The 17,875-nt window shown below is 34.3% G+C and overlaps 1 protein-coding gene across 3 annotated transcripts in view; it reads left to right on the top strand.

Annotated features, from left to right (window-relative positions):
* FSTL5 (follistatin like 5) overlaps nt 1-17,875 on the top strand; it is a 699,550-nt gene that overhangs the window by 467,527 nt on the left and 214,148 nt on the right. For all 3 annotated transcript variants that reach the window (XM_066280005.1, XM_066280011.1, XM_066280003.1), the window contains one exon: nt 4,928-5,094. In XM_066280005.1, coding sequence (XP_066136102.1) covers nt 4,928-5,094 — 167 coding nt within the window. The remainder of the gene's footprint in view (nt 1-4,927; nt 5,095-17,875) is intronic.

Raw genomic sequence — 17,875 nt, 5'->3', positions numbered from 1 at the left:
TTTGCAGATGATATGATCCTATACATCGAAAACCCCAAAGAATCCACAAAACGACTACTAGAAACAATAAGCCAATACAGTAAGGTCGCAGGATACAAAATTAACATTCAGAAGTCAATAGCCTTTCTATATGCCAACAATGAAACAACTGAGAAGGAACTCAAAAGAATAATCCCCTTCACGATTGCAACAAAAAAAATAAAATACTTAGGAATAAACATAACAAAGAATGTAAAGGACTTATATAATGAAAACTATAAACCATTGTTAAGGGAAATTGAAAAAGATATAATGAGATGGAAGAATATACCTTGTTCTTGGCTAGGAAGAATAAATATAATCAAGATGGCTATATTACCCAAAGCAATATACAAATTCAATGCAATTCCCATCAAAATTCCAATGACGTTTTTTAAAGAAATAGAGCAAAAAATCATCAGATTTATATGGAACTATAAAAAACCCCGAATAGCCAAAGCAATCCTAAAGAAAAAGAATGAAGCTGGGGGCATAACAATACCTGACTTCAAACTCTATTATAGGGCCACGACAATCAAAACAGCATGGTATTGGCAGAAAAATAGACACTCAGACCAATGGAACAGAATAGAAAGTCCAGAAATAAAACCCCATATATATAGTCAAATAATTTTTGATAAAGGGGCCAAGAACACACAATGGAGAAAAGAAAGCCTCTTCAATAAATGGTGCTGGGAAAACTGGAAAGCCACATGCAAAAGAATGAAACTGGACTACAGTCTCTCCCCCTGTACAAAAATTAACTCAAAATGGATCAAAGATCTAAACATAAGACCTGAAACAATTAAGTACATAGAAGAAGACATAGGTACTCAACTCATGGACCTGGGTTTTAAAGAGCATTTTATGAATTTGACTCCAATGGCAAGAGAAGTGAAGGCAAAAATTAATGAATGGGACTACATCAGACTAAGAAGTTTTTGCTCAGCAAGAGAAACTGATAACAAAATAAACAGAAAGCCAACTAAATGGGAAATGATATTTTCAAACAACAGCTCAGATAAGGGCCTAATATCCAAAATATACAAAGAACTCATAAAACTCAACAACAAACAAACAAACAATCCAATAAAAAAATGGGAAGAGGATATGAATAGACACTTTTCACAGGAAGAAATACAAATGGCCAACAGATATATGAAAAGATGCTCATCTTCTTTAGCTATTAGAGAAATGCAAATCAAAACAGCAATGAGATACCACCTCACACCTGTTCGATTAGCTGTTATTAGCAAGTCAGGTAATAGCAAATGTTGGAGAGGCTGTGGAGAAAAAGGAACCCTCATACACTGTTGGTGGGAATGTAAAGTAGTACAACCATTATGGAAGAAAGTATGGTGGTTCCTCAAAAAACTGAAAATAGAACTACCTTATGACCCAGCAATCCCTCTACTGGGTATATATCCCCAAAACTCAGAAACATTGATACGTAAAGACACATGCAGCCCCATGTTTATTGCAGCATTGTTCACAGTGGCCAGGACATGGAAACAACCAAAAAGCCCATCAATAGATGACTGGATAAAGAAGATGTGGCACATATACACTATGGAATACTACTCAGCCATAAGAAATGATGACATCGGAACATTTACAGCAAAATGGTGGGATCTTGATAACATGATACGAAGCGAAATAAGTAAATCAGAAAAAAACAGGAACTGTATTATTCCATACGTAGGTGGGACATAATAGTGAAACTAAGAGACATTGATAAGAGTGTGGTGGTTACGGGGGGGAGGGGGGAATGGGAGAGGGATAGGGGATGGGAGGGGCACAAAGAAAACAAGATAGAAGGTGACAGAGGACAATCTGACTTTGGGTGGTGGGTATGCAACATAATTGAACGACAAGATAACCTGGACTTGTTATCTTTGAATATATGTATCCTGATTTATTGATGTCACCCCATTAAAAAAATAAAATTATAAAAAAAAAGAAAAAAAAAAGAAAAAAAAAAGAAAAAAAAAAAAAAAAAAGAAAAAAAAAATTTTAGAATTTCAAAATGCAAATCATTATTTAATACTACATTACTGAAATAGTCTTATAAATCATTTCAAAATGCAATCTCCAAATTAAGGAAAAAGCTTTTCTCTGCATGTTAATATTCCCTGGGTGAATATTAGTAATTCTTATTTCTAATTATGCATCCTCTCAAAAAATTACATTTTAGAAAGATGCCCTATGTAATGTTATGCCAAATCTCAGCATTTATTCTAACATGTTCACATTATCTAATTATCATTGTCATATGTAACTACAAGCAGTTTGAATGGCCTGGGATCTAATACCAGATGCACAAGGTTAGGGAATGTATTCCAAGGTGGTGGCTTAATAGCAATTGTATTTTTAAATGTCAGAATAGGCAATGTGAATATGCTGTTTTTAGAACCAAATGTTCCATTATCTCTTACATAATTTTATGGTAACCAAAAGCTGAAATTTAGAAATGTTATTGAAAAATTATTGGTAATAATTTTTATATGATACGGTGCATAGTATTATGACTTTTATAATGCCATTCCCATAGTGTATAATATATAAATATATGAAGAAACTGTGTCTGTAAATTTCAAAATTTCTACAAATATTGATCGACTTACGGCCTATGCAACTTACGACCATTCGACTTTACAACCACAATTGCCAGTCACGACTGCTCCACATCTGGCAGCGCAAGCGTTGCCCAGCTGGGCGTACGACAGTGAGGACCAGCTTCCAGCAGCACTACCATCTCTGCGTGCACCATCAACTGTTATCCCAGACTCGGTACAGCAATCTGTGTTTTGTGTCTTGAATATTTTTCATCAAACTCCTCCCAAGATGTCTACAAAAAAGAAATTGTCTTTGCAAATATTAAACCAGTTATTCTGGTAATGCAGTGTTTTACTTAAACCTGATGAATGTAAAAATAAGAAACAAAATAGTGTAGAGATGATACAAATGGCATTAAATGAACAAAGAAAATTATGATATATAACAATAATGAAAGAAAATTATGATAAAATATGACAAAGATTTTTATAACATCATTTCACAGTACTGTACATATAGCCTACTCAACGTATAACCAAATCGTATTACAACTGGTCTGTTGGAACCAACCGTAGTCATAAGTCGAGCACTAGCTGTATTATTAACTGGTCAACTATATTTTATTTTAGTGATATTATGTATATATATATATATATATATGACAAAATTAGTATTTTAAAAAACAGATTGAAAATATTTATGTTCTTATTATTCAGGAAACACTGAAAGAAAATGTGAATATGGATAAATGTCATTAGGATACATTTAACTGTCAATTCAAATGACTGAGCAAGATGCTATTTACCCATTTCATTTTTTTCAGTGATATGATAACCAAAAAACTTAATTTGGGTGGAAGGTTTTTTATAGGGTTTTACTATTTTCAAAGCATGCTTATTCCCTTCTTTTGACAACACAAAACATGATAAGCTTGGCTTTTAAATTTAGAGACTAGATTTCATATGAATAACTATAAGAGTCAGTCTATTTCTATTTACTTTCATCAGATCATGGTGTGGTTACTAGTGACCCATGACAGAGAAATCACAACATTAATTTAACATATGTATGTGGGAGATTACCCTGCGCTTCTCTTACAAAGATGTGTGCCATTTTTAACATCATTATTTGTAACAATAACAAATAATAAAGCACTGTTTGTTGAGTATTTTGTAAATATTTTATAAAATTTATTTGGCTAGTGTTTCACTTCCTCTTCAAGTGGAAGAAAGAAGTCAGAAATTGGAAAAGAAGGTAGAATCATGAAAGGGAATGGAGGGGAATATGGAGCAGCAATCATTGCACCTGATCATAATTAGTACCAATTATAAGCCACTTCTTTCTCCACACAACACCTGCCCCATGAAAAATATAATCAACTACAACAAAAGAACAAAGGATAATTATTGTGTACCCAACCACTATAGAAATTTAAGATAGAATAGTGATTTTTGATATTTATAACCTGGCTAAGATTAAGCAAATTCAAAATGCAAGACTCAGTCATGGTTTGGAAGTTAAAGTATCTGTGAATGTCAGCTAAAGGGTACTTTTCACCTGGCTGAAAACACCTGGTAAGATTATCTGAGTTATCTCTCCAGATAATGGAAGACAGAGTTCTTAATTCCCATAGTTGGTAAGGATTGTCTGAAGACTGAAAAAGAAAGCAGATCTGATTAAAAATTATGTTTTTTGGTTCAGCATAATTATTAGAAGAAATGTGCTCAATGGTTAGCTTAAAAATACGGTACTTTAAAATTTAAAGATCAGGAAGCGGGTGTACCAACGCTATCTGATCAAGGCAGCTGACAGAATTTCACTTAATTGCTGTTTGGTTGGTGAAATTGTTTTTCTTCTTTCACTTTACAAATAAATCTTATTCCTTTAGAGTCAGTTTATGTTTCCCAGCATAATGATGCATTTTTATCTATTCAGCTATGCTAGTGTTCTCTAAAGCCAGCCAGAAATGATCTCACCTCACCTACAATATAAATCTATCAGTGAATAAACAACATCATTTTTATTTCAATGCCAATGACACACTACATGTCGATTTGGCAGTTAAATAATTTATTTCTCTTCTGGGTGCAACTGCCAGACTTATTATAACTCTACTTCTGATATTCATTTCATGTTTAATAGTTCTTTGCCTCATGAGGATGCCTGTCAATCAATTAAATTGAAATGTCATTCTGACCTTTTATTGGAAACACTTTACTTTTTTTTCATGTCATCACAAGTTATTTTTTTCCATTTTATTTAAATTATAAGCCTTAATTGCTAATATTTTAAAACTTTCTACAAAACTGTGTGCTCATCAACATTTACTGACACTGACACTTTATCTTTACAGAGGTTATCCAGTTGAGTTTGCCTGAAGATCAGAAATTAAGTATTACAACTGCAACTGTTGGGCAAAGTGCTGTTCTGAGCTGTGCCATTCAGGGAGCGCTGCGACCTCCCATCATCTGGAAGAGGAACAATATCATTCTGAATAGCTTAGATTTGGAAGACATCAATGTGAGTGCATAATAGACGTTGTTATGTAATTTGTATATTTCATGTGACATAGACTTTGTGAAGTCTTAAGCGCTTGATGCATGTTAGATGTAGAGTAGAAGAGCATTATTGAAACATAGCTCTATCAATTCTACTGATTGGGAAGTGTACTACAGAATAGATCTTCTGAAATAATTTAAATTATATAAATTCTTGCATAGATGTGGTATAAACAGGTATGAAGCACCGTAATGGATATGAAATCATATCAACTTAAACCACAACGGTCTGACTTTTAAAGTTTCTCTAATTTGCTTCAAATACTGTATAATATGTCAGAAACAGTAAATATTACTCAAACAAATAAAAGAATTACTTTTCTAGAAGAAAAGGATGTGTTTCTTCTTCACTCTGGCTCATTTCTAGAAATTCAGAATCTGAATTAAGATACAGCTCCAAAGGTGAAGAACAAACTTCATGATATTTATCTGTTTCTTCCATGCTATTCCCTGAAATTGAGCATCAAAAAGTGAACATCATCCTAGACATTGAAAAGAAATAAAAACTTTATATTATACAGTGTCTCTATGGAAAGGAAGAGGGTCAATCCTTTACCCTAATGATTTTGGAGTTTTCTGATCTCTTTGCATATAAGATTTACTTATTTTTTTTATAAACAGTCACTTATTCTTTGCTACTTGATAAAGAGCTTCTAACATAGATCAAGAGATTTAATTTTATTTGTTGCCTCTTACTAGTTAATTTTCTCAAGTAGTGTCCTTGAGTGATTGAAAAAACAGAAAGTTTCTGCAATTTTATTTTTATAAAATTTTTCTAAATTTGCTTACCTTGGAACTTTCCTCAGAGAGTATATGGAGAAAAGTGATTAATTCAAGCTATCGAGAACATTGTAGTATATAGAAAGTTGTAGTCTCAGAAGTCTTCAACATTCTTCGAGAGATTTGGCTAGCAAAATCAACTGGGATTTGCTTTATGCCTTTTTATGTCTACATTTTACCTTTTATTTTATATCTCTACTCTTATTATCAACTTTTAAACTACTATTTTCAAGAAGTCCATGTATTTTAAGATGTTGTAGTTTGAAAAATCTCAAAATACACTTACAGTGGAACCTTAAGATACGAGCAGACAACATACAAATTTTTAAGATACGAGCTGCAGCTCAGTCCATATTTTTGTTCGATATCTGAGTGAAATTCTGAGATACGATTTGTGATTCGGGAAGCTGCTGCTAGTTGGTGCATTGGTGCACAGGTCCAGTATTGGCAGCAATACCAGCAAATCTCGTTCTTTGTCACGCATTGCCCACAGAGTCAAGTCAAATCTTGTGCACTGTACTTGTTCTTGCATCATTTTTGCATTTTTTACTAACATTTTTGTGTGCTCTCATGGGGCCAAAGAAAGTGAGTGTAAAGGACAGTGGTGAGAAAAAAAAGAGAATGATGTCAACAGAAGTAAAGCAAGAAATAATAGAAAAACATGAGAGTGGTGTACGAGTGATTGAACTGGCAAGGACCGCAGTACATCTACAATTTGTACCATCCTTAAACAAAAGGATGCCATCAAAAGTGCAAATCCAGTGAAAGGAACTATAATTTGTCCCAATTAAGGACAAATATCCATGAAGAAATGGAGAAACTTCTGCTAATGTGGGGGGAAAAGAAAGACCTGTCAGGAGATACAGTGACAAAGACTGTAATATGAGAAAAGGCATGTATTATTTACAGCGACTTGAAGAAGAAAGAACCATCAACCTCAAAAGAGGCAGAAGAAGATACATTTAAGACAAGTCACAGCTGGTTTGAAAATTTCAAGAAGAGATCTGGCATCCACTCTGTGGTGAGGCATGGTGAAGCTGCAAGTGCTAACGTTAAGGCAGCTGAGGAGTACATTGCACATTTTGCTGTCCTTATTGCAAAGGAAGGCTACATCCCCCAACACGTGTTCAACTGTGATGAAGCAGGATTGCTTTGGAAAAAAATGCCCCGGAGAACTTTCATTACTGCAGAGGAGAAGAAGCTGCCAGGCTATAAACCCATGAAAGACCATCTGACCCATGCATTATGTGCAAATGCTAGCGGTGACTATAATGTAAAGCTACTGCTAGTGTATCATTCCAAAAATCCTCAAGCCTTTAAGACTCACAAGATTCTTAAAGAAAAACTGCAGGTTATGTGGTGCATCAATGCTAGGGCATGGGTTATGTGGCAGTTTTTTATTGAATGGGTAAATCTTGTGTTTGGTCCTGCAGTGAAGAAATATCTTGAAGAAAATACACTCCCGATGAAAGCATTACTAATCCTTGAAAATGCTCTAGCCCACCCACCTGGTCTTGAAGATGACATTCTCGATAAGTTCAAATTCGTGAAAGACCTCTACCTCTCACCTAACATGACTTCAGTCTTGCAACCTATGGATCAGCAGGTCATTTCCAACTTAAAAAGCTTTACACAAAGCACTTGTTCCGCTGCTGCTTTGAGGTGACTGAGAATACAAATTTAACCCTTTGAGAGTTTTGGAAAGATCACTATAACATCATAATATGTTTACGCATATTGACTTAGCATGGCAAGAGGTTACAAGAGAGCCTTAAACTCAGTATGAAAAAAGTTATGGCCTGATGTGGTTGCAGACAGGGACTTCGAAGAATTCGAACCAGAGACTGAGACTGAGGTAGAAGCGTTGGAGGAGATTGTGTCCCTCGGAAAGTCAGTGGGTCAGGAGGTAGATGAGGGTGATGTAAACGAGCTCATCGAGGAACATGAGGAGGAACTCTCAACCGAGGAGTTGAAGAAGCTACAGATGATGCAACATATGGAGCTTCTGCAAGAGATTAGTAGTGAGGAGGAGGTAGAGTCAAAGGAAGTGATTCCTACAAGTGAAATTAAAGACATGCTGGCAATGTGGGAAAATCTTTCAAGTTTCAGTGAAAAGAAACACCCAGAAAAAGTTTTAACTGGTCGTGATTCAGCACTTTTTAATGACACTTGTTTGTCACATTTCCATAACATTTTAAAAGGCAGGCAAAAGCAAACCTCTTTGGATAGATTTTTATTCAAAAGTCCTACAAGTGAAAGTGCTGAAAGTGCAGCCAAAAAGGCAAAAACAGGTGATGATTAAATGAAAAATATTATATGTAATGTTAAGCTTAGGTTAAGTTTAAAGTGAAGAAAGTGCATTTTTTTAAAATTAAGTTTTTGTGGTTTCATTTTAAGTAAATAAAGTGCAGTTTTAGTTTTGTTTACAGTAAAGACAATGTGGTTTTAGTTTACATTTAGTGTTAAGAAAGTAAAGTTTTAGTTTACGTGTCTACAGTGCCTGCATCCCTTCCTCCCTCCCTCCTCCTCCACCATTCACCTCCGTTAGCCACACTCATCTGTCTCTAAGGCAAGAATACAGTACTTAATAACACTTTTTCTTTTATTTCATAGAATTTGTTATGCATTGGTAAAGTATACATGTGTGTTTGTTAATTAAAAACATGTCTTTTTTCATAATTTAGGATGGTTTGGGGATGTTTCACAGGGCTGGAACGGATTAAATCTATTTCAGTTATCTTAAATGGGAGAAATATGTTTGATATACGAGTTGACTGACTTATGAGCTCAATTACAGAATGAATTAAACTCATATCTCAAGGTACCACTGTATTTAAATTTTTTCAAAAGTAAGGATGATTATGCTATGTGTGATATTCTGTGACCAACTTTCAAAAGTAGTCTTTGGCCCTAGGCCATTAGCTCAGATGACTAGAGAACCATCCTGCTAAACCAAGGTTATATGCTAAAGAGGTGAGTTTGATCCTCCATCAGGACACATACAAAAGTCAAGCAATCAATGAGTAAGTAAGTGGTGGTACAACAATTGACGAGCTCTCTTTCCTCCTTTCTCCTCTCTCTCTCTCTAAAATCAATAAATAAAAATTTTAAAAAGCTTAAAAGTAGGCCTATTCTTGAACAGGGATCTTGTAAATTAATTTGCTTACTTCCTAATTCTTGATTCAGTTCTAGAAACTTCAGATTTCTAGAAAAATGATAATATGCAACTTTAAAATATATGTAAATATTAAAAAAATTCTCAAATTAATAAACTGATTTTTTATTGGGTAGAGTTATTTTGGATTCATTCCATACAGTAAATTATGAAAATTTTAGAAACACTTCCAATACTTAAAAAGCTTCAATTTTATTTCAAACCATATTTAATTAAACTGACTCAACATTCATAGTCTATAGTGTACACATAACTACCAGCCTTTCAAATAAAACTGCAGAGCATATCCAAAGATATATTTTAAAAAGGTACATTTATTCCATTTTCCAATATAACCCTCGTGTTTTCTGTTAAGTACTATGACATCAACTGTTAAATTACCTTACATAGATTTAATGCATTGAAATACATTAAATCAGTGGTTCTCAAAATTTTTGAAGTCAGGGCGCATTTAAAATCCTAAAAATAATTGTAAGCACACTATATACAAATTTCTGAGAAATATGTTATAATATTAAGTCAAATATTAAAGAAAAAATATAAAGTCCAAGCGTGGTTTTATGGTAATTAAACAAATAAATACAACAAAATTAAAATTATTCTGACATTAAAAAACACTTTTATGTTATACTTTTTGAGTTATGCTTTTTAGAATTCATAATAAAGAGGGGTTAAAAAATAAAAAAATAAAATTTTTTATATATATATATATATAGATAGATAGATAGATAGATAGATACAGTCTTAGTAAGATTTAGTAAATTCGGTAGGTCCCAGTGCAAATGTTTATGAAAGACATGAGCCTGATGTGTCCTAGAAATTTCTTCAATGTTTGGGCATATATTTGAAAGGCAAACTCTCATTTCCTTGTCAATATATTGAAGAATTTTCTCTTTTTACTCTTAATTGTGTTGAGTGCAGAAAACCCCCACCATACATATCATCTTAACTTTACACCAAGCAAAGGCTAGAAGAAACTTGCCTCCAGTCTTTCCGGGGAACATGGGGGGTAGTATAAACAATGCAGCACCACAGCTTAACAGCCTTTTGCAACCTAATGAGGCAAGTGAGGTGGGGAGTTGGGCAGACTGTCAGTTTACAGCCAATTCCCCACGCCTCTGTCCTCCAAAAATCTAAACTCCAAAAACCCTGTTGGTTTTTTGGTTCCCAACAGGCACATATTTCTCTGGAATACCATAGGGCATACCCAGAAATCTTCTAGAGTGCACCAGTGTGTCCTGGTGCACACTTTGAGAACTACTGTATTAAATATCTTTATCAATATTGTTAAAATGTGAACTAAAGCAGTTAGAAAATATTACTTATTGTGTTTTGGTTTGTAGTTATTCCTGCTTAAATGAGGCCTTCACCATATAAATAACATCAGTCATAACCGCTCTAGAGTGGTCGGCGTTCAGCTTTGTGGGCCTCACTGTGCTGCCTGTTTGCCGTTCCTGGCTTCTCCTTCCCTGAGGCCGACACGCTTTTCCTGGATAGTCTATGAGTTTCCTAATATCTTCATTAAATTCCTTTTCTGCTTAAACAAGCAAGAATGCATTCTATTGCTTGGCACTAAGAATGGTCTCATTATTTTCCTGGAACTATCTATGTTAAAAAAAATCTATAAATCTCTCTCCTTAAGATGTATTTGTTGTTGTTAGATGTGGATTTCAGATCTTTCAGTTGAAAGATCAAGGTGATTTTACTGTGGTAAATGACATTTTCACTTTGTTTATAAACTACGGAGATTTTTAAAAAGTTCAGATCTGAATCAGTTTTTATACCCTTTTATTATTTTATCTATTTTCACAAAATGTGGGATGAATTCCCATTAAATTATGTGAAGTTAAAATTGGAAGTGCCTTTCTTATCAAAGGGCATCAGTGACAGCTTGCAATAGTCATTCTGATCATTCTGATTCTTTAACATACATAAGATAGCGTTTGGTATATATTTATGTAGGTAATGCATAAATACCTTCTAATTCCAAAAGAAAAATAATATAAATTTAAATAAAAATAGCATAACCACTTCTCATCTTTTATATCCACTTATTCCCATTCTTACATGTGGAAGGATAGCCCTTTTGTGAATTGCAAACAATTTTATTTAATAGAATAGATTCAGATTACTACTCATTATTATCTCACTACCTTATTATCTCATTAGCCCTAAAAACAATTCCATGAAGCAGGGAATGCTATCCTTCACTTACACTGTAGGGATTTATATGAAGAGAGTTGAGCCCAAGGTTGTTGAGCTAATAAGTGGTATAGCTGGGATGTTACAGAACCTGATGGACACTAACTACATCCTAAACTTAACTTCTGCATGGAAGTGAGATTTCTATAGTTTTCTGTTGCCTTTTGGAACATATATTCCAAATAATTTTGGTCCTTATATATGACAAATAGATTTAATTTTTTTCTATCATGTGTGGGACTGATTGATATCCAGTTGATGTTTGAAGCCTTTCCTTTCACCTGTCTTCTGTTTTGTACCAAAGGAATAAAAGGACATCACTGAATTATTACAGAGAATATGACACAGTGGTTTGCAGAAAGGTCTGGGGTTACAGACCGTCTGGATTTCAATTAATATACAGTCTCTTGGGAATGGTGTGCCCCCAAGCAGATTATTTAACTTTCTTATGCCCCCAACCTTCTAATCATAATTGAAGCTAAGAATAGAATAATCTCATTTTTTGTGTGTGAGAACTAATGAGATAAGCCTTTTTAAACTGGTTACACTTTATGAAGGTTACTGTAAATGTTCAAGTAAACTAGGATTTTTGTTTTCTCTTCTCTTCCCTCTCTTCTTCTTTCCTCCTTTTCTTCTTCCCTCTTCTTCTTTTTTCTTTCTTCTAATATGTGTTTCAAGGAGCAAAGATATACTCAATCTGTCTAAAACAAAAGAAATCCAATGTTAGGATACATCTAGCAATAAGGAAGTTTGGAAATTCACAGAAAACATCAGACCAAATTTTATCCAATTATAACCACTAAAACTGGAAGACTTTTTTCTGTTCAATCTATCTTTCGTAATCATGAAATTGATCTCCCCATTAGCAATCTGATATTAATCCCTGCTGTAAAGATATGCAAATTCACTTATCTAATTTCCTTTGTAGGGTTGTCTTCAATCCTCTTTCTGCCCAAATTCCTGAAAAAAGAGAGTTGATTTATTTTGATCAGCCTATTTGGAGTAGAAGTCAGCAAACTGCTATTCTGGTGTTACTGTGGCTGAACCTGAGTCCTGATCCTGGTCTGATCAGCTATGACCAAGGATGCAGATGAAGAGCTATGAGGCATAAACATGGCTCTCCCATTGATCTTACTACTTTCCAGCTGCTCCTGGTTGCCAACTCCAGGAAGCTGGATTTAGGAAAGCTGAATTAAGGAAGGCAAAGCAGATGTAGAGACAAAGATAAAGATTTGAAAGAAACATCCTTAGAAAATAGATTTGGCTGACAAGATTGGCAGGCAAGAGTGAAAGAATGAGAGGAATTAAAATACAGCACTATTTCAGACATGCTCACTTTACCAAGAAAATTTTCAGCAAGGCTTTGGATATTAGAGATTACTTTTTTTTTCCTGAGTCTAAAAATCTTAGCCATTATAATTTGTATCTTATTTATAATACCTGTAGTTTTTCACCATTTATTGTTATATTGTAATCTGGTCTTTATTCAACAGTGAAGTCAAATGATGTCATACTAACCTAGACTTTAATTCCAGTTGTATAATTTATTAGATATGTAACACAATGAATTGATTGAACCAAATTATTTTTGTTTCTTCATCTGTAAAGGGAGGGATTACCATGAAATCCAATGGCACATTCCAAATGTTCAATAAAATATGTTATTTCTTTTATCAGTATCAGTAGCTTGATTCAATATGGCTTTGCTGATCATTTATAATAACAAATGTAAAACCCCTTGAAAATACCATTTCCTTGAAAATAACCTGATGTAAAATATATCATTATAACTTTCAACAATTTTACAGATAAACTTGCTATATAAAATATAGAACACAGGTAATTTTTTATTTTCAGGTATGCAATAAATAACTTTTTAACTATAAGTAGTATATAGCAAATGTTGCATGGCATATACTTATACAGAAATTATTCTTGTCTATCTGAAATTCAACTTTAATTAGGTGTCATATTTTATTTGCTAAGTCTGGCACTCTATTTTCATTAAACTCAAATAAGTTCAAATATAACATGAAGCCACTTTCCTGCAAATGACACTATGCTTTATATCACTGAGGTGAAAAGTTTGACCCATTCACATGAGTTTAATCCATTCCTTTGCAGTTTCATATTTTTTTTTTATTCTTACTACAATATTTGTTCTGTGATGTTTTCTACATCTGTCTAACCTGTGTTAGCAGTCATGGTCAGCACAAGAGTAGAAAAGGCTGAAAAAAAAACCCAGTAAACTAAATCCACAGGAGTTAATTTTTTCCATAAAACATACTGTCCACAGCTGGCTTGATTGCTCCACAAAGCAGCTGGAACTCAAACTCTTCTTTTTGGCATTCCAAGAGCATGGCTTTCATCTTCAAGGTCATCTCAGGGTTCAAGAGGGCTATTGGATCTCCAGCCACCAATCTATATTCCATCAATCTGTAATCCAGGGCATGGCAGATTGAAGCAGGTGAAAGATAAATGGTACTTATTCCTCGAAGTCCCACACCTGTTTATGGGTCACTGCTGAGCAATAACGGCAATAACTGTGCTTGGAGAGGCTGGTAAATACAATCGTTCAGGTAGGCACACTGCTCAGCCATCTGTTACAAAGGAGGCACAGGAGAGCAATCTCCAATTCTCTATCAAAGGCCATCCAACAAGATATAGAGTCTTCAACTTTATACATTTTTTGTTGTTTTTCTGCATTGATAAAATATGATTATCTATCTGAATTCAAATCTAAGCAGCTCTGCATACCATTTTGGCTTCCCCAGCAATCATGCCAGCCTTCAATTTATTTCTTTGATTGTTTTATCTTGCTTTTTATAAGCCTTTACTTAACTATTATAGTTTTCTTTTTTGCATCTAGTCTGATGAGTGTTCTGATCATTCTTAAAACAGTTCTATCCCTGCAATTTTTTGAAGTAATTCTCACAATGTGCAGTTGAACTCTACTTAAAACAAAGCATTCTGTTGATTAAAAAAAAACCCATACATTCACTAACAATAAAACAATTGAAATAATTATTTTAATTCAAATCCAAATCCCATTATAGGTGTGGCAGTTTACCAGGTTTTTTTTTAAAGTGGTAGGTTCTTGGGTACAAATCTGGGAAAACAAGCTCAGGGAGATAACAGCTAAAGCATAATAAAATTTCCCTTATATGTCTGGCTTTTTAAAGCCATTTAATACCTAATAAAGAATATTCTATCTTATTCTTATAAAAAATTGTTTTATGATATGTGCTATGCTTCAAATATTGAAGTCTCTAGGTCATAGTAGATTCTCAAAGACTGAAAGGATTGATTTTAGTAGTAGGAAATTCTGACTTTCTTACTCAATTTTCACATTGATAGCAGTATGAAAATTCAACACTTTCCCTTAAATATTAAAGAAATCATGTAAAGGAAAGGACCATTTTTACCCTTTAAGCTATTCATTAATAGCAGGACACAAATTACCAATAAAAACAATCTAATTAACAAATTCATTTTAACTTTTTAGAAACCTATAATATTGCCTTTTAATATAAAACATATGAGTACATCATTAAAACTAGTTGTTTAAAATGAAAGTTATTGATTTTTCTTCTCTAAAAAAATCCATTGCTTTTCCTCCTCAACTAAAAATGTGAACATTTGTAAAATAATACATCATTTGTCATGTAATTTTTATCACTAATTCATTTTTAATATAAGCCTGAGGCCATTGTGCCTTTTAAAATCCAAGTCAAATCAGAGAATATTTATGATTCAAATTCTCCAAAGCCAAATAAAACAGGAAGCAATCTCATGGCAGAGAAAGTTGAATTTTTTTTTTACAAATATAAAATATGCAACAAACATTCATTTTTTTACATAAATATGTTATACAGTTTCAATACTAATTGTTAAATTGGTGAAATTGCATGTGATCATAAATATTGCCAATGTACTGCTTTAAAATGAATATTATTCCTAAATTAGTTTTTTTCTGCATAAACAGAGCACTGCATATTAGAATTCACTTCTCAAATAAATCTTAAAATCAATAATTTAAAAAATATTTTTAAGTCTTTGGCTATATTCTTTTGGAACTTACTCCAGAAAATAAAAGTAGGTAAAATGAAATGTCCAAGTGAGTGAATGAAAGAAAATATTCAACCCTGGTGAGTTAGCTCAGTTGGTTAAAAGCGTTGTCCGGAAATGACAAGGTTACAGGTTTAATCCCTAGTCAGGGCACACAAGGGAAGCAGCCAATGAATGCATGACTTAGTGGAACAACAAATTAATGCTTCCTTTCCCCTCACTCCTCTTTTTCCGTTCCTCTCTGTCTCTCTGCAACAATAAATCAAAAGAAATTAAGCCCTGACCAGATAGCTCAGTTGGTTGGAGCATCATCCTGGAGTGCAGAGGTTGCCGGTTCAGGTTCCCCAGTCAGGGCACAGACAGGAGCATCTGGACATTCCTGTCTCCTTCTCTCTCCCTGCCTCTCCCTCAAAAAAAAAAATGTATTTTAGTTTGTTGAGTAGCTGATAATTTAGGTTTAGTTTTCAAATTTATGACAGATCATATTGATTAAATAAGTTTATAAGGACTATTCATATGAAAACATGACTTCACTATGGCATTCTCTTTTTATATAAATATTTTAGTAAAAAACTTGGCTAAATAACTGTACAGATTCTTGTTGATGAAACATGTTTCTTCTGTTTTTTTATTATTATGTCTCTTTTCCCATGGATTTAATTACTGTGTTTAAGCTGATACATTCTAAGTTATATTTCCACTTGAGTACTCAGTACCTTTTTTTTCCCATTTGAATGTGCAAAATTCAAAGCAATATTCTTATTCCCAAACCTACAACATTGGCAGTGTTTCTTCTTCAATATACATAGCAGAACACTGAGTTCTGTAGATTTCTCTTTCACTTTTTTCTCAAATCTGACCTTCCACAAAACCTTGTAAATTTAATTTTTTTTTTTTTTTGTATTTTTCTGAAGCTGGAAACGGGAGAGACAGTCAGACAGACTCCCGCATGCGCCTGACCGGGATCCACCCGGCACACCCACCAGGGGCGACGCTCTGCCCACCAGGGGGCGATGCTCTGCCCCTCTGGGGCATTGCTCTGCCGCGACCAGAGCCACTCTAGTGCCTGGGGCAGAGGCCAAGGAGCCATCCCCAGCGCCCGGGCCATCTTTTGCTCCAATGGAGCCTTGGCTGCGGGAGGGGAAGAGAGAGACAGAGAGGAAGGAATGGGTGGTGGAGAAGCAAATGGACGCTTCTCCTATGTGCCCTGGCCGGGAATCAAACCCGGGTCCCCCGCACGCCAGGCCGACGCTCTACCGCTGAGTCAACCGGCCAGGGCCTGTAAATTTAATTTTTAAATTGATTTTAAATCCAGTCTTTCACCTCATTTCTACTATGGCTGTTTTAGTTTAAGCTGTTATTAGTTCTCACCTTCAAACTTTATCCTTCTCTACTAAAATAGTACTTTCACATTTTTTATTTATTTTATTTTTTGTGACAGAGACAAAGACACGCAGAGAGGGATAGATAGGAGCTGACAGACAGGAAGGGAGAGAGATGAGAAGTATCAATTCTTTGTTCCAGCACCTTAGTTGTTCATTGATTGCTTTCTCATATGTGCCTTGACTAGGGAGCTACAGCAGACTGAGTAACCCCTTGCTCAAGCCAGTGACCTTGGACTTCAAGCCAGCGACCTTCAGGCTCAAGCCAATGACCCTGTGCATCCTAGTCTGGTGCTCTATCCACTGCACCACCACCTGGTCAGGCAGCATCTTCACATTAAACCTGCACTTCTTCTATCATTGAACTATGTGTCTGTTTTTATGCTAGATCCATGGTGTTTGTTACTTTGTCCTTGTAGTATATTTTGATATAAGCTATTGTGAATGATACCTCCAACTATTTTGTTTTTTTTTCTCAAGATTTCTGAGGTTATTTGGGGTCTTCTATGGTTGCATATAGATTTTTGGAGTATTCGATAAAATACAACACCATTTTATGTTTAAAACACTCAACAAAATAGGTATAGAAGGAAAATATCTCAACATAATAATGCCATTTGTGATAAACCATCAGCTAACATCATATTAAATGGCATAAAACAGAGAACTTTTCCCCTAAAATCAGGAACAAGACAAGGTTGTCCACTCTCTCCACTCTTATTCAATGTAGTGCTGGATGTTCTAGCCAGAGCAATCAGACAAGAGAAAGAAATAAAAGGCATTCAAATTGGGAAAGAAGAAGTAAAGATTACACTTTTTGCAGATGATATCATCTTATACATCAATAACCCCAAAGACTCCACAAAAAGACTACTAGAAACAATAAACCAATACAGTAAGGTTGCAGGATACAAAATTAATATACAAAAGTCCATTGCCTTCCTATATGCCAACAATGAAACATTAGAAAATGAACTAAAAAAAAGTAATAATCCCCTTCATGATTGCAACAAAAAATAAAATACCTCGGAATAAACATAACAAAGAATGTAAAGGACCTATATAATGAAAACTACAAAGCATTGTAAAGGGAAATAGAAAAAGATACAATGAAATGAAAAAATATTCCTTGTTCT

Source organism: Saccopteryx bilineata, chromosome 1, assembly GCF_036850765.1.
Source record: "Saccopteryx bilineata isolate mSacBil1 chromosome 1, mSacBil1_pri_phased_curated, whole genome shotgun sequence".
Taxonomy (NCBI): Eukaryota; Metazoa; Chordata; class Mammalia; order Chiroptera; family Emballonuridae; genus Saccopteryx; species Saccopteryx bilineata.
Note: the sequence above shows the minus strand (reverse complement) of the source record. Positions and strands in the feature narration are given on the sequence as shown.